At 48.1% G+C, this 26,020-nt stretch overlaps 1 protein-coding gene across 7 annotated transcripts in view; it reads right to left on the bottom strand.

Moving 5' to 3' along the window:
• The window catches only part of phactr1 (phosphatase and actin regulator 1), a 707,078-nt gene that overhangs the window by 580,175 nt on the left and 100,883 nt on the right, over positions 1 to 26,020 (bottom strand). Inside the window, exon 1 of one of the 7 annotated variants that reach the window (XM_038797121.1) lies at positions 15,417 to 15,446. The exons of 5 other annotated variants lie outside the window; for them this stretch is intronic. Coding sequence is in view for 1 of the 2 variants with exons in the window: in XM_038797118.1 (XP_038653046.1) it covers positions 14,516 to 14,558 (43 nt within the window). In the remaining variant the exon portion in view is untranslated. Of the gene's footprint in view, positions 1 to 14,515; positions 14,739 to 15,416; positions 15,447 to 26,020 lie in introns of those variants that run through there. One more of the 7 variants, XM_038797118.1, reaches the window with a different exon arrangement.

Genomic DNA, 26,020 nt, shown 5'->3' with positions numbered 1-26,020 from the left:
GCCCTTGCTCTTTTTGGGAATGCTCTCTGCAGCCTCGCTCCATGTCTCTGCACAAGCAGTTTCTGTGGACTGATGTTTCCTTTTTGGTTACCTTATTCCAACTGGCTCACGCTGCTTCTTGCTATCTCTGTAAGCTCCTGGTTGCTAGGCAAAACACTTTTTTGTACCTTGTGTTTCCGTTACAATGTAGGCACCAAAGCACATCCACAGGCTTACAGGCATGTTTAAAAAATGGAACTAAACTAATGTCTTTAGTCCTTTCTTAACCCAAGTACAGCAAAAATATATTAAACTTACTTAATTTTAATGCTATAAGCCCACAGACATAAACACAAAAATAACTTACTTAAAATTATAACTATTCCTAACAGGTCTCACAAAGGCCTCAGTGAACAGCAAACACACCTCTTTATTCCGAAACTCAAATCCCTCTTGTAGTCAACGCTAATGTGCCCAGAGCCTCCTTACTTGCTGCCTTCAGCTCAAAATGGAAAGTCATCAAAGACAGCCAGTAATGACTGAAAATGCTCACCACAGCTTTCTCCAGATACGTAGGGGAGCCTCTTGTTGTGTCTAGTTAAGACGACAGTTTAGGACTCCATTCTTTCAAACATGAAACTGCATCTACCATGTTCTTTGCCCAATACGTGGCATGTTCAAGCCCCCATGAGTACTCTTTACATCCATCCACATCTCATATCAGGACAAAAACAGTGCTCATTGCTTAAAAGCACCTCACTGAACACTGCGCAATAATGGCCAGTGATTAGTCATGCACTGTGGATGCCAAAGCAGGCTATTTAATTAAAGCATTGTAGTACTCGGTGGGCACATCTGACAACAGTAAACTGGAGGCCTCCTCAATGACTTCCTGGGTGAGTCCTACCTCACCTTCAACACTGGCACAGTCTGTTCCTCCCTGCCCTGATTAGCTCAACAGCCTACTCCTCAAAAGGGGTAAGAACAGGAATGTTGGGAATTCCACCTCCTGTCTTGGCCTGCTCGCTCTTTGTGTGGATGTTTTGTTCTGCAGATAGACGGAAGGATCGAGTGTCATCCCAATGGATATATGAGCAGTTTAGGAGCATGCATGCCTGATGCACTATCAATTATGAGGAGACGAGAGTAGAGTGTAATCGAGGCTTTATTACACAGAGATGTGTAGCCTTCCGCAGCTGCTGCCGAAATGGCTGCTGTTTGGAGAGCCCACACATTTATACTCCGCCTACTGGGCGGAGCTAGCAGGCAGGGATCTACCCCTATACCTGTAGTACCTTACCGTAATACACCTCATATGCAATATATACAATACAACAGTGGTGACTACCACATTCACCCCCTGTTAAAAAAAAGAGTCCAGCGGGGGTGGAGGAAGAGTATTTACATGCAGATGTTTAACATTTTAGGAAAAGTTTACAAAATCAGACGATTGCGCGCCTTGATCTTTCGTTGCGAGCGCCGCAGTCCCGGTGGCGATGCAGGCGTCGGTTCGGTCGCCGGTGACTCCGGGAGTGTGTCGACCTCATCTTCATCTCTGGGTGGGACCAAGGGGAGGACGGATCATCCTGGAGAGGGGGCTGTGGTGAGATACGCTGAGGGGAGGGAGGGTGGTGCCGAGGCAGAGGCGGGCAAGGGGGGGGGTGTGAGGACCCAGCTGGCGCCAAGTCCCTGAGGGAGACTGTGTCTTGGTGGTCGTCGGGGTACGCGAACTGTGTGAAGTAGATGAACCCCCTTGACCAATGGGTCCATCTTGTGGAGCCGCACGTGCTTGCGGAGGAGAACGGGTTCTGGAGCTACCAGCGAAACCCCGGAGGTGGACTTCCTGGGGAAGGCAAAGAGTCGTTCATGGAGGGTTTCGTTAGTTGCAGTGCAAAGTAGCAACCGAATGGAGTGAAGGGCATCGGGGAGGACCTCCTGCCAGCGGGAGACTGGGAGATTCTTGGACCATAGAGCCAGCTGGACAGCCTTCCAGACCGTCCCATTCTCCGCTCCACCTGCCCGTTTCCCCGGGGGTTGTAGCTGGTTGTCCTGCTCGAGGCGATGCCTTTGCTGAGCAGGTACTGGCGCAGCTCATCGCTCATAAATGAGGATCCCCGGTCGCTGTGGATGTAGGCGGGGAAACCGAACAGGGCGAAGATGGTATTGAGTGCTCTGATGATGGTGGCAGACGTCATATCGGGGTATGGGACGGCGAAGGGGAATCTGGAGTATTCGTTGACCACGTTAAGGAAATAAGTGTTTCGGTCGGTGGAGGGGAGGGGCCCTTTGAAATCCACGCTGAGGCATTCAAAGGGGCGGGAGGCCTTCACTAGATTCACACGGTCTGGTTTACACTCCGTGCAGACCTGGCAGTCTTTGGTGATAATCCTGACCTTCTCAATGGAGTAGGGCAGATTGCGGGTCTTTATGAAGTAAAAGAACCGGGTGACTCCTGGGTGACAGAGAGCGTCGTGTAGGGTCCGGAGTCGGTCCACTTGTGTGCTGGCACATGTACCTCGGGATACGGTATCGGGGAGCTCGTTGAGCTTACCGGGGCGATACAAAATCTCTTAATTGTTGGTGAAGAGCTCGATCCTCCACCTCAAGATTTTATCATTTTTGATCTTGACCCGCTCTGTGTTGTTGAACATGAAGGCAACTGAACGTTGGTCACTGAGGAGAGTGAATCTCCTGCCAGCCAGGTAATGCCTCCAGTGTCGCACAGCTTCTACGATGGCTTGGGCCTCCTTCTTGAAGGAGGAGTGCCGAATTTCGGAGGCATGGAGGGTGCGTGAAAAGAATGCCACGGGTCTGCCGACCTGGTTGAGGGTGGCGGCCAGTGCGACGTCGGACGCATCGCTCTCAACTTGGAAAGGGAGCATCTCGTTGATCATGTGCATCGTGGCCTCGGCAATTGCGGCCTAAATACGGCTGAAGGCCTGGTGAGCGTCGGCTGTCAGTGGGAAAACGGTGGAGTGAATGAGTGGGCGGGCCTTGTGCGCAGAGTTAGGGACCCACTGGGCGTAGTATGAGGAGAACCCCAGGCATCCTTTGAGGGCCTTGGGGCAGTGGGGGAGAGGGAGTTCCCCGCATGCGATCGGGGTCAGGCCCTATAACTCCATTTTGCACCACGTTGCCGAGAATGGCTAAACGTTTGGTGCTGAACGCGCACTTCTCCTTGTTGTATGTTAGGTTGAAGAGTTCGGCGGTGTGGAGGAATTTGGAAAGGTTAGCGTCGTGGTCCTGCTGGCCATGGACGCAGATGGTAACGTTATCCAGGTAGGGGAAGGTGGCCCGCAGTCCGTACCAGTCAACCATTCTGTCCATCTCCCGTTGGAAGACCGAGACCCCGTTAATGACACCGAAGGGAACCCTAAGGAAGGCGGCCGTCCGCTTCAAACACTGTGTACGGGCGGTCCGCCTTGCGAATGGGGAGCTGCTGGTAGGCAGATATTAGGTTCACTGTCGAGAGGACCCGGTATTGCACAATCTGATTGACTATATCAGATATGCATGGGAGGGGGTGTTTTGTTATGCTCCTGACATAGCATAAGCTGCTTCCTTGATGTGAACTCTGGCAAAGGAAGGTTCAGACTTGGAGATAGCTTTAACACATTTATTTAAACTGTTAACAATTCTCCTACTTGGATTCTAATCTCCCGTTAATCCTGCTATAGCTACTCAGACTGACGAACCAGTCTGCTACAATCCAGGTGGTGGGTATGATGTGTTTCAAATCAACCCTTTGTACACACTGAGTGTCTCCACTGGAAAGAGGAAGATCATGTGTGCTGTGTCCTTTGAATATGGGTTGGTGTAATGCCTTCCTGTGGTGGTGTCACCTGTGTGTATCGTGAATGCCCATTGGTCGTGTCCTATCTTACTGGCCTATTGGTTTAGTGTCTGTGTGTTATGTCTCTGGTGCTCCCTCTAGTGTCTAGCTAGTCTACATGTATTTACATTAACCTCTTGTGTACTTACAGTGATGCATATCACCACAGGGGGTACGCGTCGAGCTGTGTGTACCGATTGAAGGTCTGACTGCAGTCAACGACCATCCTGTTTTTCTCCCCAGTTTCCACAACTACCAATTGGGCTCTCCAGTGGCTGTTGCTGGCCTCGATAATGCCTTTCCGTAGCAGCCGCTGGACCTCAGCCTGATGAAGGTCCTGTCCTGGGCACTGTACCGTCTGCTCCTGGTGGCATCGGGTTTGCAATCTGGGGCGAGGTTTGCAAACAGGGAAGGCGGGTCGACCTTAAGGGTTGTGAGACCGCAGACAGTAAGGGGTGGTAGGGGTCCGCCGAATTTCAGGGTTAGACTTTGGAAGTTGCACTGGAAGTCCAGGCCGAGTAGCAAGGCAGCACAGTGGTTGGGGAGGACGTAGAGCCGGAAGTTGCTGAACTCTACGCACTGGATGGTGAGGGTGGCGCTGCGGTACCCCCGGATCTCCACGTAGTGGGATCTGGAGGCCAGGGAGATTGGTTAATGGTGTGTACCGAATGGAGCAGCGCCTTACCATATCGGGGTGGATGAAGCACTCTGTGCTCCCGGAGTCAAGAAGGCATGATGTCTTGTGCCCATCGACCTTTACTGTCGTTGACGCGGTTGCGAGGTTGTGCGGCCGGGACTGGTCAATCGTGATGGAGGCGAGCCGTGGCTGGTGTTGGAAGGCCCCTGGCTGGTTGGCGGCGGTTGCAGGCAATGAGCAGCCCAATGAGGTGCCCGACGAGCAGGGGTCCAGAGGCGGGGAAGATGGCGGTGCCCATGGGCCGCACAAGGCCTGATGGGGGGAAGATGGCGGCGCCCTCAAGCCGCACGTGGTCTGAGGCGAGGAAGATGTTGGCGCCCACGGGCTTCACATGGGTTGCGGGGGCGTAAATGGCGGCACCTAGGGGTCGCATGTGGGGGGTGCAGGAACAATGGGCCTGGTTACAGCGGCGATCGAGCAGGTCTGGCACACAGCAACGAAATGTACTTTCTTCCTGCAGGCCTTGCAGAGTGCGCTCCGCACCGGGCAGCGCTGCCGCAGGTGTTTTGCCTGTCCGCAGAAGTTGCACTTGGGTCCCCCGGGGTTGGCTAGCTGCCGCGCGGCGTGGGCTTGGGGTTGGCTGGGGGTGGTCGCTGGTGGGGTCCACAATGTCCAGGAGGGGGGCGCCATGTGGTCGGGGACGTATATGCTTGTACATTGCGGGAGACGACCGTTAGTGAGGTTGCGAGTTTCTTGGTCGCCGCGAGGTCGAGGGGAGCCCCTTCCACGAGGTGCTGGTGGATGTACACCGACCCTATGCCGTAACAAAAGCGTCCCTAATTAGGAGTTCGGCATGTTCATTGGCCGAAATGGCCGGGCAATTGCAGTCCCTCGCCAGGGCGTGCAGGGCACGCCAGAAACCTTCCACAGACTCACTGGGGAGTTGATGCCGCGTGGACAGGAGATGCCTGGCATAGAGTTTGTTGGTCTGCTGAGTGTAGTTCTCTTTCAGTAGCGCCATGGCCTCAGCGTAGGTAGGCGTGTCCCGGATGAGGGGGAAGATATCGGAGCTCAGCCGCGTATACAGGATCTGGAGCTTCTGTGCCTCTGAGGGTGGTTCTGTTGCAGATCCGATGTAAGCTTCAAAGCAAGCTAGCCAATGGGCGAAGGCCAACGTGGCGTTGTCTGTTGCAGGGTGCAGCTGCACGCAATCCGGCTTGATGTGGAGGTCCATCATTGTAAAATCTCTGCTTAATAAATTGATGCACTATCAATTATCACGAGACGAGAGTGGAGTGTAATCGAGGCTTTATTAAGCAGAGATGTGTAGCCTCCCACAGCTGCTGGCGAAATGGCTGCAGCTTGGTGAGCACACACATTTGTACTCCGCCTACTGGGCAGAGCCAGCAGGCAGGGATGTACCCACGTACCTGTAGTACATGAGCCTTACCGTATTACACCTCATATGTGATACATATACAACAGTGGTGACTACCACAATGTGCAACTCCAGCTTGTCAGGCTCTCCAGTGCCAATCCCAACCATAGCAAATCTGATGCCGCCATCAGTTCGAATGGCACTAGTTCCACATGGCGCCGGTGCTGGCTCATTAGCATATCCTGAATTGCCCCGGACCGCCGCTACCATTGAGGTCGTAGAATACTTGAGATTCAGCCCCAGCATCAGCATTTAGTCTCAGAAATGGAGAATTCAGCCCTATATCTCATTAACGAATGGATAGATATCAACAAACATTCCAAATATGTGCAGGTTAGGTTGATTGGCCATGCTAAATTGCCCCTTAGTGTCCAAATAATGTTAGGTGGGGTTATAGAATCATAGAATCAAAAAATTACAGAGCAGGAGGCCTTTGGGTCCGTCGAGACTGTACCAGCCCTTGAAAAGAGCACCCCACCCAAGCCCACACCTCCACCCTATCCCCGTAACCCAGTAACTTAATCTAACCTTTTTTGGATCTAAGGACAATTTATCATGGCCAATCCACCTAACCAGCACATCTTTGAATCTTTGAACTGTGGGAGGAAACTGGAGCACCCGGAGGAAACCCCCGCGGGTTACGAGGATCGGGAAAGGGCATGTGCCTGGGGAGGGTGCTCTTTCGGGGGGTCGTACAGACTCGATGGCCTGAATGGCATCCTTCTGCACTGTAGGGATTTGAAGCTCCTATTGATGCACAGTTAGGGTATGGCCCAAGGAAGAACTAATTCACTTCGGCACAGATGATTTTGAATTTGGGATCCTGGAATTTTTCCAGGATCCGTTAACATTGGAAGGTAGGGTGAATTGACCTTTTAAGAATTAGTGGGTTGTTTTATTTACAATGTTGTCGGTTGTTTTAGAATATTGTTGATTGTTTCAGCGCCTGTGGAAATCTGCTGCAGCTGTCAAAATGTGAGAACATTTTCAGATCAGGTTGTTGGGTGTGGATTGGCCTGAAGCATCTTTGGCGAGTTTGATACCTTAACAAAAATCTTTCCTTTTCTATTTTTGCAAATAAAATACATCAATGAAAGCCTCAAGGAAGTGCAGCGAAATTGTAATAACATTGAGATAACACAGAGTAGAAGAGGAATGTGGGACGCAATTCTCCGCAACCACGATGGGTGGGAGCATAGCGGGAGATCTGCTCCTGCACCTCCTGCTATTCTCCCACCCCCCCCCCCCCCCCCCCCCCCCCCCAAAATGGCGTGTCTGGTTTTCCGACATGCCGCTCGGAGAAACGCGGGCCGCCGTGCGATTCTCCGACTCGGATGGGCCGAGCAGCCTGCCGTTCCCGACCTGTTCACGACGGCGGCAACCACACCTAGTCGCTGCCATCGTGAACATGGCGTGCCAGGTAAGTGTGGGGCCTAGGGAGGGCGGATCGGGGATAGAGCACCACGACCGTGCTCGGGAGGGGACTGGCCCGCGATCGGTGCCCACTGATCGTCGGGCCGGCGTCTCAAGGGGACGCACTCTTTCCCCTCCGCCGCCCCGCAAGATCAAGCCGCCACGTCTTGCGGGGCGGCTGAGGGGAAAGACGGCAACCGCGCATGCGCGGGTTTGAGCTGTCCAACCCGCGCATGCGCGGCTGACGTCATTAGGCTCCGCCGCGGAATCATTCTGCGAGCGGGAGGCCGGAGATTCAGCCAGCTGGGTGGCCTTCCAGACTGTCTCATTCTCCCGCTCCACCTGCCTGTTTCCCCGGGGGTTGTAGCTGGTCGTCCTGCTCGACGCGATGCCCTTGCTGAGCAGGTACTGACGCAGCTCATTGCTCATAAATGAGGATCCCTGGTCGTTGTGGACGTAGGTGGGTAAACCAAACAGAGCGAAGATGGTGTTGAGGGCTTTGATGACGGTGGCAGACGTCATATCAGGGCATGGGACGACGAAGGGAATCTGGAGTATTCATCGACCACATTAAGAAAGTACGTGTTTCGATTGGTGGAGGGGAGGAGCCCTTTGAAATCCACGCTGAGGCGTTCAAAGGGGCGGGAGGCCTTCACTAGGTGCGCTCGGTCTGGCCGGTAGAAGTACGGTTTGCACTCCGCTCAGACCTGGCCGTCTCTAGTAATAGCCCTGACCTCCTCGATCGAGTAGGGCAGATTGCGGGCCTTTATGAAGTGAAAAAAACGGGTGACCCCTGGGTGACAGAGATCGTCGTGCAGGATCCGGGGTCGGTCCACTTGTGTGCTGGCACATGTACCTCGGGATTGAGCTTAACGGGGCGATACAAAATCTCGTAATTGTAGGTGGAGAGTTCGATCCTCCACCTTAAGATCTTATCATTTTTGATCTTGCCCCACTGTGTGTTGTTGAACATGAAGGCAACTGACCGTTGGTCAGTGTGGAGAGTGAATCTCCTGCCGGCTAGGTAATGCCTCCAATGCTGCACAGCTTCTACTATGGCTTGGAGCTCCTTCTCGACGGAGGAGTGCCGAATTTCGGAGGCATGGAGGGTGCGTGAAAAGAATGCCACAGGTCTGCCTGCCTGGTTGAGGGTGGTGGCCAGAATGACGTCTGATGCATCGCTCTCGACTTGAAAGGGGAGCATCTCATCAACCACATGCATCGCGGCCTTGGCAATGTCAGCCTTGATACGGTTGAAGTCCTGGTGAGCCTGGGCCGTCAGTGGGAAAATGGTGGAGTGAATGAGTGGGCGGGGCTTGTCCTCATAGTTAGGGACCCACTGGGCGTAGAATGAGAAGATCCCCAGGCATCATTTGAGGGCCTTGGGGCAGTGGGGAAGAGGGAGTTCCATGAGGAGACGCATGCGATCGGGGTTGGGCGCTAGAACTACATTTTGAACCACATAGCCGAGGATGGCTAATCGGTTAGTGCTGAACACGCACTTCTCCCTGTTGTAGGTTAGGTTGAGGAGTTTGGCGATGTGGAGGAATTTGGAAAGGTTAGTGTCGTGGTCCTGCTGGTCGTGGCCGCAGATGGCGACGTTATCCAGTACGGGAAGGTGGCCCGCAGTCCGTACCAGTCAACCATTTGCTCCATCTCCCGTTGGAAGACCGAGACCCTGTTAGTGACGCCGAATGGAACCCGAAGGAAGTGGTAAAGGCGGACATCCGCTTCATACGTGGTGTACGGGCGGTCCGCCTTGTGAATGGGAAGCTGGTGGTAGGTAGATTTCAGGTCCACTGTCGAGAAGACCTGGTACTGTGCAATCTGATTGACCATATCAGATATGCATGGGAGGGGGCATATGCCTGTACATTGCAGGAGGTGACTGTGAATGAGATTGTGAGTTTCTTGGTCACCGCGAGGTCAAGGGTAGCCCCCTCTAAGAGGTACTGGCGGATGTAAGCTGACCCTATGCCCGTAATGAAAGCATCTCTAATTAGAAGTTCAGAATGTTCAACGGCCAAAATGGCCTGGCAATAGCAGTCCCTCGCCAGGGCGAGCAGGGCACGTCAGAAATCGTCCACAGACTCACTGGGGAGTTGATGCCATGTGGACAGGAGGTGCCTGGCATATATTTTGTTTGCTGAGCGTGGTTCTCTTTCAGTAGGGCCATGGCCTCAGCGTAGGTAGGCGCGTATCGGATGAGAGGAAAGGTGTCGGAGCTCAGCTGTGTGTACAGGATCTGGAGCTTCTGTGCCTCTGAGGGGTGTTCTGTCGCAGATCCGATGTGTGCTTCAAAGCAAGCTAACCAATGTGCGAAGGCCGACTTGGCATAGTCAGCTTGAGGGTGCAGCTGCAGTTGATCAGGCTTGATGTGGAGATCCATCATTGTAAAATCTCTGCGTAATAAATTGATGCACTACCAATTCGGACAAGACGAGAGTAGAGTATAATCGAGGCTTTATTACGCAGAGTTGTGTGGGCTTACCGAGCTGCTGGCGAAATGGCTGCAGCTCGGTAAGCCCACACATTAACACTCCGCCTACTGGGTGGAGCCAGCAGGCAGGGATCTACCCCCGTACCTGTCGGACAGGAGCCTTACCGTAATACACCTCATATGCGATATATACAACAGTGGTGACTACCACGTTGCCCTTGGCAGCTCCTGAGCCCTCCTCAGTAAGTGATTAACAAGCAGGATGTCCTGCAACTGATAGAAGAGTGAGAATGGAAGATGGCTTCCATAAAATCAGTGCAAATGTCCCATTTGAAACCAAAACTCTGTGCCTGACATTCCTGTGCATTCACACTGCCTGATGGCTTTATGAGTATCATTTTGCAGTGAGTAGGCATTACCCTGGTGGAGCGCAATAGGTCATTCATCCACTTCCTGCACCAATATCCTGGGAGGGAGGTTTTCAAGTACTCTTCGGGAGGGTTTAAACTAATTTGGCAGGGGGGTGGGAACCGGACTTGTAGTCCAGCAACTAAGGTAGCCGTGTTCAGGATGTCAAAGCATGTAGTGAGGCAGTGGGGAAGGTAACACTGACAAAGGAAAGTACTTGCAGGCATGGAGATGGGTTGAAGTGTGTATACTTCAACGCAAGAAGCATCAGGAATAAGGTGGGTGAACTTAAGGTATGGATCGGTACTTAGGACTACGGTACGGTGGCCATCACGGAAATTTGGATAGAAAAGGGGCAGAAATGTTTGTTGGAGGTTCCTGGTTATAGATGTTTCAATAAGGTTAGGGAGGGTGGTAAAAGAGGTGGGGGGGGGGGGGGGGTGGCATTATTAATTAGAGCTAGTATAACAGCTGCAGAAACGCAGTTCGAGGAGGATCTGGCTACTGAGGTAGTAGGGATTGAAGTCAGAAATAGGAAAGGAGCAGTCCCCTTGTTGGGAGTTTTCTATAGGCCCCCCAATAGCAGCAGAGATGTGGAGGAACAGATTGGGAAACAGATTTTGGAAAGGTGCAGAAGTCACATGGTAGTAGTCATGGGTGACGTCAACTTCCTAAATATTGAGTGGAAACACTATAGATCAAATAGTTTGGATGGGGTGGTGTTTGTGCAGTGTGTCCAGGAAGCTTTCCTAACACAGTATGTAGATTGTCCGACCAGAGGGGAGGCCATATTGGATTTGGTACTTGGTAATGAACCAGGGCAAGTGATAGATTTGTTAGTGGGGGAGCATTTTGGAGATAGTGACCACAATTCTGTGACTTTCACTTTAGTAATGGAGAGGAATAGTTGCGTGCAACAGGGCAAGGTTTACAATTGGGGGAAGGGTAAATACGATGCTGTCAGACAAGAACTGAAGTGCATAAGTTGGGAACATAGGTTGTCAGGGAAGGACACAAGTGAAATGTGGAATTTGTTCAAGGAACAGATACTATGTGTCCATGACATGTATGTCCCTGTCAGGCAGGGAAGAGATGGTCGAGTGAGAGAACCATGGTTGACAAGAGAGGTTGAATGTCTTGTTAAGAGGAAGAAGGATACTTATGTAAAACTGAGGAAACAAGGTTCAGACAGGGCGCTTGACGGATACAAGATAGCCTGGCGGGAACTGAAGAAAGGGATTATGAGAGCTAAGAGAGGGCATGAAAAATCTTTGGCGAGTAGAATCAAGGAAAACCCCAAGGCCTTTTACACATATATGAGAAATATGAGAATGACTAGAGTGAGGGTGGGTCCGATCAAGGACAGCAGCGGGAGATTGCGTATTTAGTCAGAAGAGATAGGAGAGGTCTTGAACGAGTACTTTTCTTCATTCTTTACGAATATTGTTGGCGAGGGCAGTGTGAAACAGACTGGTAAGCTCGAGGAGATACTTGTTAGGAAGGAAGATGTGTTGGGCATTTTGAAAAACCTGAGGATAGACAAATCCCCCAGGCCTGACAGGATATATCCAAGGATTCTATGGGAAGCAATAGATGAAATTGCAGAGCCGTTGGCAATGATCTTTTCGTCCTCACTGTCAACAGGGGTGGTACCAGGGGATTGGAGACTGGCGAATGTCGTGTCCCTGTTCAAAAAAGGGAATATGGATAACCCTGGGAATTACCGGCCAGTTAGTCTTACTTCGGTGGTCGGCAAAGTAATGGAAAGGGTACAGAGGGATAGGATTTCTGAGAATCTGGAAAGACACTGCTTTATTAGGAATAGCACAAATTTGTGAGGGGTTGGTCTTGCCTCACAAGTCTTATTAAATTCTTTGAGGAGGTGACCAAGCACATGAATGAAGGTAAAGCAGTGGATGTGGTGTACATGGATTTTAGTAAGGCATTTGAAAAGGTTCCCCATGGTAGGCTTATGCAGAAAGGAAGGAGGCATGGGATAGTGGGCAATTTGGCCATATGGTTAACGAACTGGCTAACCGATAGAAGTCAGAGAGTAGTGGTGGATGGCAAATATTCAGCCTGGAGCCCAGCTACTAGGGGCGTATCACAGGGATTAGTTCTGGGTCCTCTGCTGTTTGTGATTTTCATTAATGACTTGGATGAGGGAGTTGAAGAATGGGCCAGTAAATTTGCAGATGATAAGAAGATTGGTGGAGTTGTGGATAGTGAGGAGGGCTGTTGTCGGCTTCAAAGAGACATAGATAGGATGCAGAGCTGGGCTGAGAAGTGGCAGATGGAGTTTAACCATGGAAAGTGTGAGGTTGTCCATTTTGGAAAGGCAAATATGAATGCGGAATACAGGGTTAACGGTTGGGTTCTAGGCAATGTGGAGGAGCAGAGAGATCTTGGGATCTATGTTCATAGATCTTTGAAAGTTGCCACTCAAGTGGATAGAGCTGTGAAGAAGGCCTATGGTCTGCTGCCTTTCATTCGCAGAGGGATTGAATTTAAGATCCGTGAGGTGATGATGCAGCTGTACAAAACCATGTTCAGACCACATTTGGAGTACTGTGCGCAGTTCTGGTCGCCTCATTTTAGGAAGGATGTGGAAGCTTTGGAAAAGGTGCAAAGGAGATTTACCAGGATGTTGCCTGGAATGGAGAGTAGGTCTTACGAGGAAAGGTTGAGGGTGCTCAGCCTTTTCTCATTGGAACGGAGAAGGATGAGGGGAAACTTGATCGAGGTTTATCAGATGAGCAGGGGAATAGATAGAGTAGACAGTCAGAGAGTTTTTCCCCGGGTGGAACAAATCATTACAAGGGGACATGGCGGAATGGTGGAAGATATAGGGGGAATGTCAGTGCTAGGTCTTTACCCAGAGAGTAGTGGGGGCATGGAATGCACTGCCTGTGGTAGTAGTTGAGTCGGAAACATTAGTGACCTTCAAGCGGCTATTGGATAGGTACATGGATTACGGTAGAATGATGGGGTGTAGATTAATTTGTTCTTAATCTAGGACAAAAGTTCGGCACAACATCGTGGGCCGAAGGGCCTTTTCTGTGCTGTATTATTCTATGTTCTATGTTCTATGTTCTATTAGGCAGTTCTTTGAAGGGCACAACCAGTATTAACCTCCGCTGTCACATCTGCTTTGGCCACCATAGTCAGAAAGGGGCTTCTTGCTGCCATCCCTGGGAGACAGCACCTCCTGCCCTTATCGGACAGCCGAGAGGAGAATTTCCAGAGAGGCTTCACGGCAGCACGGTAGCATGGTGGTTAGCATAAATGCTTCACAGCTCCAGGGTCCCAGGTTCGATTCCCAGTTGGGTCACTATCTGTACAGAGTCTGCACGTCCTCTCCGTGTGTGCGTGGGTTTCCTCCGGGTGCTCCGGTTTCCCCCCACAGTCCAAAGATGTGCGGGTTAGGTGGATTGGCCATGCTAAATTGCCCGTAGTGTCCTAATAATAAGGTTAAGGGGGGGGGGGGGGGGGGGGGGGGGGGGGAGTTGTTGGGTTACTGGTATAGGGTGGATACGTGGGTTTCAGTAGGGTGATCATTGCTCTGCACAACATCGAGGGCCGAAGGGCCTGTTCTGTGCTGTACTGTTCTATGTTCTATGTTCTATGAACCGTGGGGACACACATTATCTGGACTGCGACAGCCTGGTCACGGCAGAATCAGTAGGTGCTGTCTTGCAGTCGACTCTTTAACTGTTCTTTGAAATGGTCCAGTGAGGAGCTCAGTTAAGGACAGTTGTGGATGGGCAATAAATGCTGGCCTTGTTGGCAATGCCACATCCTGTGAATGAATGCAAATGTTAGTCCTGCTCTGGTACACTTCCCAGTGGACAGAGAGTCGTTGAATTTTGGAGTCTCACTGTGCTGCTCTTTTTGTTCTCAGTCCGAGGAAAGGCCTTAGCATGGTGCCTGAGAAAAGATTTTCAAAAGACTACTGGCACACCATTTTAAAAAGCCACAAATGTCCTCAATACACAATCGACATCCCAGGATACACTTAACAACAAACTGAGCACTCAGCATTTACAATCCATACATCATAGTTCAACAGTCCTGCACGCAAGTGTTTGTCTGACAAAAATAATTAGAATAGATTATGCAAAGATCGTCAGTACCAGGCACGATCTAATCTCTGCAATGACTTCACGAAACAAACAACCATGCATTTATAATTTACAGATGATACACACAAGAAAAGAGAAAGGGACCATTTAACTGAAAAATCAGACCCTGAAAGAACTGAGCTAGTATATGTATATACTAAATAAAGAGCCAACCCCTTAATTAAAATTGCAGTTCACCAAAGAGGGGATATAGCATAACTTTGACATCCAGTGTGTTGCTCCCTACCTCCACCAAGAAATGCTTCCTTGCTGAGGTCTCTGTTGTTCATTACTGTTGTACAAGTGATTGAAGCAGGAGGCTGAAAGCATTTTGAAACACTCTCACAAAGATAAATACACTCCTCCACCAACTAGGTTGCCCCAACAAAGGGACAGAGATAACAAACCTCCTCAACGATCAGATGATCCACGCTTAACAGCTAAACTGTGGCTTTAAACACTGCAGATTCCTAACATATGGTGCTACAAAGCAAACTGGAGAATTAGTACACGGCACAGATTCACTCACACTGCTATAATCACATGACATCATCAGAATTCACAGCAGACTGACACAATTACAGGATTGTGACAGAACTAAAAACCTGTTTCTCTGTTAAATGTGCATCATCTGTCATGATTTCCACCTGCAAACAACACCCATTGATTCTGCAACCATATTAAGAGAAAACATTAGGAAGCTCTTGGAGATTTTAACAAATTGGCTTCTATGCACAGATTACAGTTTCTGGAATAAATTGACAATGCAGAGCCTCTGAAACTGGCCATTGGTACTGATATCAGAAGGCTAAATGAATCTCATTCTAACGCACCACAAAGTCCACATTCAAACTATTTGCTACTCAATTTTTGCTTTTGAACAAAGAACAAAGAAAATTACAGCACAGGAACAGGCCCTTCGGCCCTCCCAGCCTGCGCCGATCCAGATCCTTTATCTAAACCTGTCTCCTATTTTCCAAGGTCTACTTCCCTCTGTTCCCCGCCCGTTCATATATCTGTTCAGATGCATCATAAATTATGCTATCGTGCCTGCCTCTACCACCTCCACTGGCAAAGGGTTCCAGGCACCCACCACCCTCTACGTAAAAAACTTTCCACACACATCTCCCTTAAACTTTCCCCCTTACCTTGAAATCGTGACCCTTGTAAAAGATGGAGTCAGGAATGGAGTCAGGAAGACTCGGCAGATGTTTAAAATGGGGAGGCGGGGCCAGGATGTGGAAGTCCCACCTCCATTTCCAACAGGTCCTATTTTTGCTGCAACAGGACAGGGGGTCAGGGCATGGAACTTATCAGAGCCATTTGAACATAGAGCTGAGTTCAAACACTTTTGAATCACTATATCTGATCCCATTTAACATGGTGATAGTGTCACACAACATGAGGGTATTCTTAATGCTAAGATGGGAGTTTGTCTCCATGAGGATTGTGCGGTGGTTCTCCTATCAATACTGTCATCGGTCAGATGCATTTGTAATGTTTGGGTTTGTGAGACTGAGAGATAAAGTAGATTCTCCTTTTTGTTGATTCTCTCATTAGCTGCAGGTATAGTCTGGAAGATATGTCCTTCAGGACCCATCAAGTAACAGTGCTGATTAGCCACTCTTGGGAAGATCAAAACATGGTGGAGCACACCATCATCTGAGAACGGGGGCAGGGGGAGCATTAGGTGGTCATAAAATCTCTACAGCATAGAAGGAGGCCATTTGGCCCAACAAGTCTGTACCGACCCGCCGAAGGAGCACTCTACCTGGGTTAACTCCCTCACCCACCTATCCCACCTTACCCCGTAACCTAACCTGCACATCCATGGACACTAAATGGGAATTTAGCATGGCCAATCCACCAAACCTGCACATCTTTGAACTGTGGGTGGAAATCTGAGCACCCAAGGAAATCCACGCAGACATGGGGAGAAAGTGCAAACTCCACACAGCCAGTCAGGCAAGGCTGGAATTGAACCCGGGTCCCTGGCACTGTGAGGCAGCAGTGCTAACCAATGTGCCACCGTGCCACCCGAGTGGCAAGCGGTTTCCCTTCCTGTGTTTTATCTGATGCTTTGAGACTTCATGGGATCCAGAACCAATGTTGCAGACTCCCTCCTGATGGTCCACCACTGGGTAGTGGTGGGACAGGGATGGAAGATTCTGGGAGAAGGGTTGTGGTATGATTTAATGTGTCAGGCTACTGCATGACTTGATTGTGGGTCAGCTCTTCCTGTTTGGCGCAATTCCCCAGATATTAGACAGGTGCAGGGTCAACTGTGCAAGGTGTACCTGTACAGCTCCTGTCGCCTCTATTGATTTAGGGTGGACTTTCTGGTTTTCGTCTAATTTATAGGAATACAGGAACATAGGAACAGGAGTAGGCCTTTCAGCCCAGTAAACGTCAATTAGATTATGGCTGATCATCTATCTTAATGCCACTTTACTGCGCTATACCCATATCCCTTGATGCCATCAGTCTCCAGCAATCAATTAATTTCTGGCTCAAACATGCTCGATAATTGTGCTTCCATTCCCCTCCGGGGTTGAGAAATCCAAAGATTCACCAGGCTCTGAGTGAAGAAATTTCTCCTCATCTCAATCATAAATTGCCTACCCCTCATCCTATAATTATGTCCCTTGGTTTTAGACACACCAGACAAGGGAACCCTATAACAAGTGTTGATTAAGTCACACCTTATTCTTTGAACCACGAGCGAATGCCGACCCCAGCCGGGATTCTCCAGGGCCGCCACCGCCGGAGGTTGCCAACGAAGGTTCCTGCAATACAGCGGGAACATACAAATAGCTCATTAGAGCTGTATTGAATGTCATTTACAGACAAGATGTCCAATTCACCTGCCTCCTGGGATGATCCAACCCTCCAGCCAAGAGACCCGTTGGCATGAATTGGCAATTTGCAGTGTGAGGGGTGGCAAGGAGGTGAGTACGCTCCCTACAAATGCCTCCAGGCTACCGAGGAGGGCCCTTCATGGGATGTGAGGGTCAGGGGAGCTGGTACTGGACTAGGGGAGCTCGAATCGGGGGTATTTCCTGGGATGGGGTCTTTGGAAGCTGTGTCTGTCAGTTTCTCAAAAATACAGTTCTGTGATTTTAAAAAATGAAAGTGTTCCCATCTAATCCTTTAAACAGTATGTCAGTATGCCAAGTTCAAAGATCTGTGAGATGAAGGTTAAAGCATTCCTTTTATTGTGGTGGAAACATTTGAGGTGGATTTTTTAGTCAATTTTATTGCCCATTAACTTTTTCTAGCCTGTTTGTGTGCTTAGGAGCCCAAACACTTTGAACTGCATTGTTTACATTCAATTTCACAGACAATTGCCTTTTGCAAGATTTCTGATTGACAGGTCCAAAGGGAGTTTCAAAGGGAGGATTAAGATTGGTTATTTACATAGCTCTGCAGGGAGGATCTATTGACTCAGAGGAGCAGCTGTTTTTCGAACCACAGTTTTTTTTAAAAAGGAGGCTGCCCTTTTGTTCCCAGCACCTGGAAGGTTTTCCCACTGGTGGGGGCACTTAGTGTCCGATTCGCACCCCCAGTCACCTCTAAAGATAATCCCGCCATTCCAGATGTTAATTTGGTGGACTTCTATTGCACTCTCTATGGTAAGTATATCCGCATTTAGAAAGGGACCAAAACTGTACACAATACCTCCAGTGAGGTTTCACCAAGGTTCTATACAACTGCAGCAAGATATCATTACTCCTGTACTCAAATATCCTCGCATTGAAGGCCAACATACTGTTTGCCTTCCTAATTACTTGGTGCACTGGCATGCTAACTCTTGAATGACTCATTAACAAGGACATCCAGGTCCCTTTAGCCACCTGCACTTCGCAAATATTCTGACTTTCAATTTTTGCTACCAAAAGGAATGACTTCACACTTATTCACATTATATTCCATCTGACATTTTTAGCCCATTCACATAGCCTGTCCAAGTCTTGATGCCTCCTTGCATCCTCGTCATGTTCCGACCCAGTTCGGTGTCATCCACATATTTGGAAATGTTACAATTGGTCCCCACATCCAAATCATTGATATAGATTTTGTACACAGAATTCCCTAACAGAATTGGATGCAGAATCTACAATAATATTTATCTAACTCTAAAACTAAGAAGAGTTCAAACAGGTTAAGGAAAGGTCAGGGAATGGACTAAGTAGATATGGCTTTCAGAGAGCTGGTGTGGGTGCAATAAGCTGAACAAACTCTTTCTGCACTTCAAAATTCTATGATTCTATGAACTCCTCAAAGTCCTACTCCAGCCATTGTACTCACAGGTCAACTCAAGTTCCATTTTACACCCCATGTAAACAAGGCCACTTTATCCTCTTACAAAAATCAAGCCTACCGAAGATGGCTTCTATTGAATGAGCCTATGCAACTTCAATAATACTTAATGTGAAAAGCTTTGCGCATTAAATACAACCATTTATTGATGAAAATCCGAGCTTTGAAAACTTTGAACGAAAAGTTACCCAATGTAAGGTAAAACATTTCAATTCGCACCTCATGTATCAGGCGGAACTGTAGCACTGTTGATTCACAGCACCAGAGTCCCAAGTTCGATTCCCGGCTTGGGTCACTGTTTGTGCGGAGTCTGCATGTTCTCCCCGTGTCTGCGTGGGTTTCCTCCGGATGTGACGGTTTCCTCCCACAAGTCCCGAAAGACGTGCTTGTTCGGTGAATTGGACATTCTGAATTCTCCCTCAGTATACCCAAACAGGCGCTGGAATGTGGCAACTAGGGGATTTTGCCAGTAACTTCAATGCTGTGCTAATGTAAGCCTACTTGTGACAATAATAAAGATTATTATTGTGTTTTAATACCAGACTGAGGAAGCAGCCAGTGGTTTCTGCATTAAATTACTTCCACCCCCAATATCATCAATCTTCTGTAAAGAAATAATGCTACACATAAACACATATGTGAAATATCAACCTATGGAAATGTTCTCAGAAGCACGGAGATCAAAAAAAATTTATGTCAGCTTTATCTATTTTCCCTGTAATTAATCCCCACAGATTACTGGTATACATTACAAAATAATCCTGAATGCTCATAAACGTGCCATGAATTGAGTAATTTTTTTTAACTGATTGCCTTCAAGTATAAAGGGCAGCACGGTAGCATTGTGGATAGCACAATCGCTTCACAGCTCCAGGGTCCCAGGTTCGATTCCGGCTTGGGTCACTGTCTGTGCGGAGTCTGCACATCCTCCCCGTTTGTGCGTGGGTTTCCTCCGGGTGCTCCGGTTTCCTCCCACAGTCCAAAGATGTGCAGGTTAGGTGGATTGGCGATGATAAATTGCCCTTAGTGTCCAAAATTGCCCTTAGTGTTGGGTGGGGTTACTGGGTTATGGGGATAGGGTGGAGGTGTTGACCTTGGGTAGGGTGCTCTTTCCAAGAGCCGGTGCAGACTCGATGGGCTGAATGGCCTCCTTCTGCACTGTAAATTCTAATTCTATGTAAAGTATTCATGTATAAATGAGTCCAATTACTTTATTATATGTTTAGAGACCCGTTGTAATGGATCTTCCATTTGTCACACATTGTGAAAACAAACAGTACAGCAACTGTCAAAATTTGGTTTTCCAAGTAGTGGAAAAATTAAGCATGGTGGAGAAGGTGTTTCTTACAATTCCACTGTATCGACCAACATATCCAGGATTTGCTCCTATGTGCATTGCAAGGGTTATAGTTTAAGAATGGAATATTAAGATGGCCTTTCCATTCCCCGTTCTGTTGACATTGATTAATTGTTATAATAATTTTCAAAAATTCCCTTTTATCAAATATTGATACTGTATGTAATTCAAAGGATATTGCAGCATTGAAATATCACAGACATCGTTGTTGAAAAGCTGTGAAGTTTAGTTATAGCTGCTCCTGAAAGAGATGCTCCTCAGATTGAAGGTCATTGATAATAATAATCTTTATTGGTCTCATAAGTAGGCTTACATTAACACTGCAATGAAGTTAATCAATTAAGTTACTGTGAAAATTACAGCAGCTGTTCGAGTACACTGAGGAAGAATTTAGAGTGTCCAATTCATCTAACAGCATATCTTTTGGGACTTATGGGAGAAAACCGGAGCACCCGGAGGAAACCCACGCGGACATGGGGAGAACGTGCAGACTCCGCACAGACAATGACCCAAGACAAGGAATTGAAGCCAAGACCCTGGCGCTGTGAAGCAACAGCGCTAATCACATTCTGGAAGTGTGATGTCAAAGCCCTAATTCCGTGGAGCTCAGAAGTCCACCAACTGCTTAAGTAGTTGCAACTAGTCAACAAAAAGACAAAAGTAATTCTCAACTTTTGGAAACAAGTTGACTGGTTATGCTAGCACTGGCATCAAATAAAATGCTCACGTTTCGTCAACCCTCAATGTTCAGCTTTTTTAAGACATGTATTAAAGAACCAAGCTGTACTGGTCATGATACCATCCTTGGCCAAAACCCTCAGCACTTTTTTAAAGAACAAGAATTGAGGATATGTCTTAAAAAAAACCTCCTGAAATAAAAGCTGTTCAGCCTCTGACCATTCACCTTCCTGAGTAAATAATTAAGAAAGGATGATGATTGTTAAAATGATTGTTAAAATTACAGTTTCTTGAAATGGGATTGTGGACTTTTCTCACTGTAGATTTTCAGAACTAATTTCTCCTCCACTGAGAGCAGTATGCATAAAAGCTTAATCCATTTAGCCATTCAAAGTTTTGAAAGCTATTTATCTCTGGCCTTGATTCACTCACAGTGCTAAACGCAATGAGAATAGTAATTAAGAGAGTAGAGACATGTGTAGAAAGTTACCGGTGAGAACAACTTCGCCTCCCCTTTGAAGAAACTGCTTCTAGTGCAACATCCTGATCCACTCTTCAATCACCCCAACACCCACTACCATCCTCACAGCACTAGCCCATGGAAGTGCCAGAGAAGCAACATCTGTCTTTTCATCCCTCCCATTTCCCAGCGTATCAAACACTCCTTCCAGGTGAAATGGTCACTTAATTAAACATCTTTCAATTTAGTCTGCTGTATTCAGTGCTCATGATGTAGTTTCCTCTGCGGAGAATAAATACAGATTGGATGACTGTATTGTGTCAACCTTGATCCAGCCCTCAAAATTGACCTTGAACTTCCACTTGCTTGACACTTTAATTTGCTCTCTCATTCCCACTCTGCCTCCTCTGTCCTCCGTCTCCTACACGTTCCGGTGAAGCTCAGTGGAACATTAGACCAAAAGGGCTGCAACCTTTTCTTCAGGCGGTGGGTGCTGGGAAACATTCTGCTGTTGTGATTGACAGATTTGTTCAATCCATCTTTGTTTTTTCAATTGTCCCATTGGCATCTCTGTTGGCTTTGCACTATAATTCCACTTGCTGGCCAAGATTTTCCAGCTTCTCCCGTCGACAGGATATTCCAGCCCCAACGACCCTCACGGGCGTGGATTCACTGGCGGTGGAGGGGATTTTAAAAATAGGGAAACCCACAAGATCTGGCAGCTGATCGATGGCAGGCCTCCTGAGCTTCCACAAAACAAACCACAGAACTGGCGGAAAATACCACCTTTCATTTAATCATTCTGTCTTCCACACTATCACAGCTTTTGATACTTTCTCAGACTATAATTAATTAATTGAAAACATTTTTCAGTTTTGACACAACGTAATTGACCTGAAAAGTTAATTATGTTGCTCTCTCCACAGTTGCTGTCTGACATATTTTATATTCCCAGCAAACACATGAAGATGCATTTGTATTTAAGAACAATAAAAGTGAATTTTGTTGAATACCACACAGAGAGATTGGCAGTCTTAATAAATGACACTTCAACATAGAACATAGAACATTACAGCGCAGTACGGGCCCTTCGGCCCTCGATGTTGTGCCGACCTGTGAAACCATCTGAAGCCTATCTGACCTACACTATTCCATTTTCATCCATATGTCTATCCAGTGACCACTTAAATGCCCTTAAAGTTGGCGAATCTACTGCTGTTGCAAGCAGGGCGTTCCACACCCCTACTACTCTCTGGTATAAACATAGAACATAGAACAGTACAGCACAGAACAGGCCCTTCGGCCCTCGATGTTGTGCCGAGCAATGATCACCCTACTCAAACCCACGTATCCACCCTATACTCGTTACCCAACAGAGTAGTAGGGGTTCCACACCCCTACTACTCTCTGAGTAAAGAAATTGCCTCTGACATCTGTCCTATATTTACCACCCCTCAATTTAAAGCTATGTCCCATCGTGTTGGTCATCACCATCCAAGGAAAAAGACTCTCACTGTCCACCCTATCTAACCCTCTGACTATCTTATATGTCTCTATTAATTCACCTCTCAGCCTTCTCCTCTCTAACGAAAACAACCTCAAGCCCCTGAGCCTTTCCTCGTAAGACCTTCCCTCCATACCAGGCAACATCCTAGTAAATCTCCTCTGAACCCTTTCCAAAGCTTCCACATCTTTCCTATAATGTGGTGACCAGAACTGCACGCAGTACTCCAGGTGCGGCCGCACCAGAGTTTTGTACAGCTGCAGCATGACCTTGTGGTTCCGAAACTCAATCCCCCTACTAATAAAGGCTAGCACACCATATGCCTTCTTAACAGCCCTATTAACCTGGGTGGCAACTTTCAGGGATTTATGTACCTGGATGCTGAGATCTCTCTGTTCATCTGTACTACCAAGAATCGTGCCATTAGCCCAGTACTCTGCATTCCTGTTACTCCTTCCAAAGTGAACCACCTCACACTTTTCCGCATTAAACTCCATCTGCCACCTCTCAGCCCAGCTCTGCAGCTTATCTATGTTCCTCTGTAACCTATAACATCCTTTAGCACTATCCACAACTCCACCGACCTTCGTGTCATCTGCAAATTTACTAACCCATCCTTCTACACCCTCTTCCAGGTCATTTACAAAAATGACAAACAGCAGTGGCCCCAAAACAGATCCTTGCAGTACACCACTAGTAACTGAACTCCAGGATGAACATTTGCCATCAACCATCACCCTCTGTCTTCTTTCAGCTAGCCAATTACTGATCCAAACTGCTAAATCACCTTCAATCCCATACTTCCTTATTTTCTGCAATAGCCTACCGTGGGGAACCTTATCAAACACCTTACTGAAATCCATATACACCACATCAACCGCTTTACCCTCATCCACCTGTTTTGTCACCTTCTCAAAAAACTCAATAAGGTTTGTGAGGCATGATCTACCCTTCACAAAACCGTGTTGACTATCGCTAATCAACTTGTTCTTTTCAAGATGATTATAAACCCTATCTCTTATAACCTTTTCCAACATTTTACCCACAACCGAAGTAAGGCTCACAGGTCTATAATTACCAGGGTTGTCTCTACTCCCCTTCTTGAACAAGAGGACAAAATTTGCTATCCTCCAGTCTTCCGGCACTATTCCTGTCGACAAAGACGACATAATGATCAAGGACAAAGGCTCTGCAATCTCCTCCCTGGCTTCCCAGAGAATCCTAGGATAAATCCAATCTGGCCCAGGGGACTTATCGATTTTGACATTTTCCAAAATTGCTAACACCTCCTCCTTCTGAACCTCAATTCCATCTAGCTTGGTCGACTGAACCTGAGTATTCTCCTCGACAACATTGTCTTTCTCCAGAGTAAACACTGATGAAAAATATCCATTTAACGCCTCCCCTATCTCCTCTGATTCCACACACAACTTTCCACTACTATCCTTGATTGGCCCTAATCTTACTCTAGTCATTCTTTTGTTCCTGATATACCTATAGAAAGCCTTAGGGTTTTCCTTGATCCTATCCACCAACGACTTTTCGTGTCCTCTCCTCGCTCTTCTTAACTCTCCCTTTAGGTCCTTCCTGGCCAGCTTTTAACTCTCACGTGCCCTAACTGAGCCTTCATGTCTCATCCTAACATAAGCCTTCTTCTTCCTCTTGACAAGTGCTTCAACTTCCTTAGTAAACCACGGTTCCCTTGCTCGACAACTTCCTCCCTGCCTGACAGGTGCATACTTATCAAGGACACGCAGTAGCTGTTCCTTGAAAAAGCTCCACATTTCGATTGTACCCATCCCCTGCAGTTTCCTTCCCCATCCTATACATCCTAAATCTTGCTGAATAGCATCATAATTGCCTTTCCCCCAGCTATAATTCTTGCCTTGCGGTATATACCTATCCCTGCTCATTGCTAAAGTAAACATATCACTATCACCAAAGTGCTCACCTACATCTAAATCTAACACCTGGCCGGGTTCATTACCCAGTACCAAATCCAATGTGGCCTCGCCCCTGTTGGCCTGTCTACATACTGTGTCAGAAAACCCTCCTGCACACACTGCACAAAAACTGACCCATCTATAGTACTCGAACTATAGTATTTCCAGTCAATATTTGGAAAGTTAAAGTCCCCCATAACAACTACCCTGTTACTCTCGCTCCTGTCGAGAATCATCTTTGCAATCCTTTCCTCTACATCTCTGGAACTATTAGGAGGTCTATAGACAACTCCCAACAGGGTGACCTCTCCTCTCCTGTTCCTAACTTCGGCCCATACTACCTCAGTAGACGAGTCCTCAAACGTCCTTTCTACCGCCGTAATACTTTCCTTGATTAACAATACCACACAACCCCCACTTTTACCATCTTCTCTGTTCTTACAGAAACATCTAAATCCTGGAACCTGCAACAACCATTCCTGTCCCTGCTCTACCCATGTTTGTGAAATCGCCACAACATCGAGATCCCAGGTACCAACCCATGCTGCTCCTTATTCCGCATGCTCCTGGCGTTGAAGTAGACACACTTCAAACCAGCGTCTTGCTTGCCGGTGCCCTCTTTCGAACTTTTAACCCTATCCCTGACCTCACTACTCTCAACACCCTGTATGCTGGGACTACAATTTAGGTTCCCATCCCCCTGCTGAATTAGTTTAAACCCCCCCCCGAAGAGCACTAGCAAATCTCCCCCCCAGGATCTTGGTACCCCTCTGGTTCAGGCGAAGACGATCCTGTTTGTAGAGGTCCCACCTACCCCAGAATGAGCCCTAATTATCCAGGAAACCAAAACCCACAATCTTGCACCATCCCTGTAGCCACATGTTCAACTCCTCTCTTTCCTTATTTCTCACTTCGCTAGCACGTGGCACGGCTAACAACCCAGAGATAACAACTCTGTTTGTTCTAGCTCTCAGCTTCCACCCTAGCTCCCTGAATTTCTGTCTCAAATCCCCATCTCTCTTCCTACCTATGTCGTTGGTACCTATGTGGACCACGACTTGGGGCTGCTCCCCCTCCCCCTTAAGGATCCCAAAAACACGATCAGAGACATCACAAACCCTGGCACCTGGGAGGCAACACACCAACCGTGAGTCTCTTTCGTTCCCACAGAACCTCCTGTCTGTTCCTCTAACTATGGAGTCCCCAATGACAAGTGCTCTGTTCCTCTTCTCCCTTCCCTTCTGAGCAACAGGGATGGACTCTGTGCCAGAGACCTGTGCCCCATTGCTTACCCCTGGTAAGTCGTCCCCCGCAACAGTATCCAAAACGGTATACTTGTTATAGAGGGGAACGACCACAGGGGATCCCTGGACTGGCTGCCGGTTCCCTCTCCCTCCCCTGACGGTAACCCATCTCCCTTCTTCTTTTACCTGAGGTGTGACTACCTCCCTATAATTCCTCTCAATAACCCCCTCCGCCTCCCGAATGAT

This window comes from Scyliorhinus canicula, chromosome 5 (assembly GCF_902713615.1).
Source record: "Scyliorhinus canicula chromosome 5, sScyCan1.1, whole genome shotgun sequence".
NCBI classification, from domain to species: Eukaryota; Metazoa; Chordata; class Chondrichthyes; order Carcharhiniformes; family Scyliorhinidae; genus Scyliorhinus; species Scyliorhinus canicula.
Note: the sequence above shows the minus strand (reverse complement) of the source record. Positions and strands in the feature narration are given on the sequence as shown.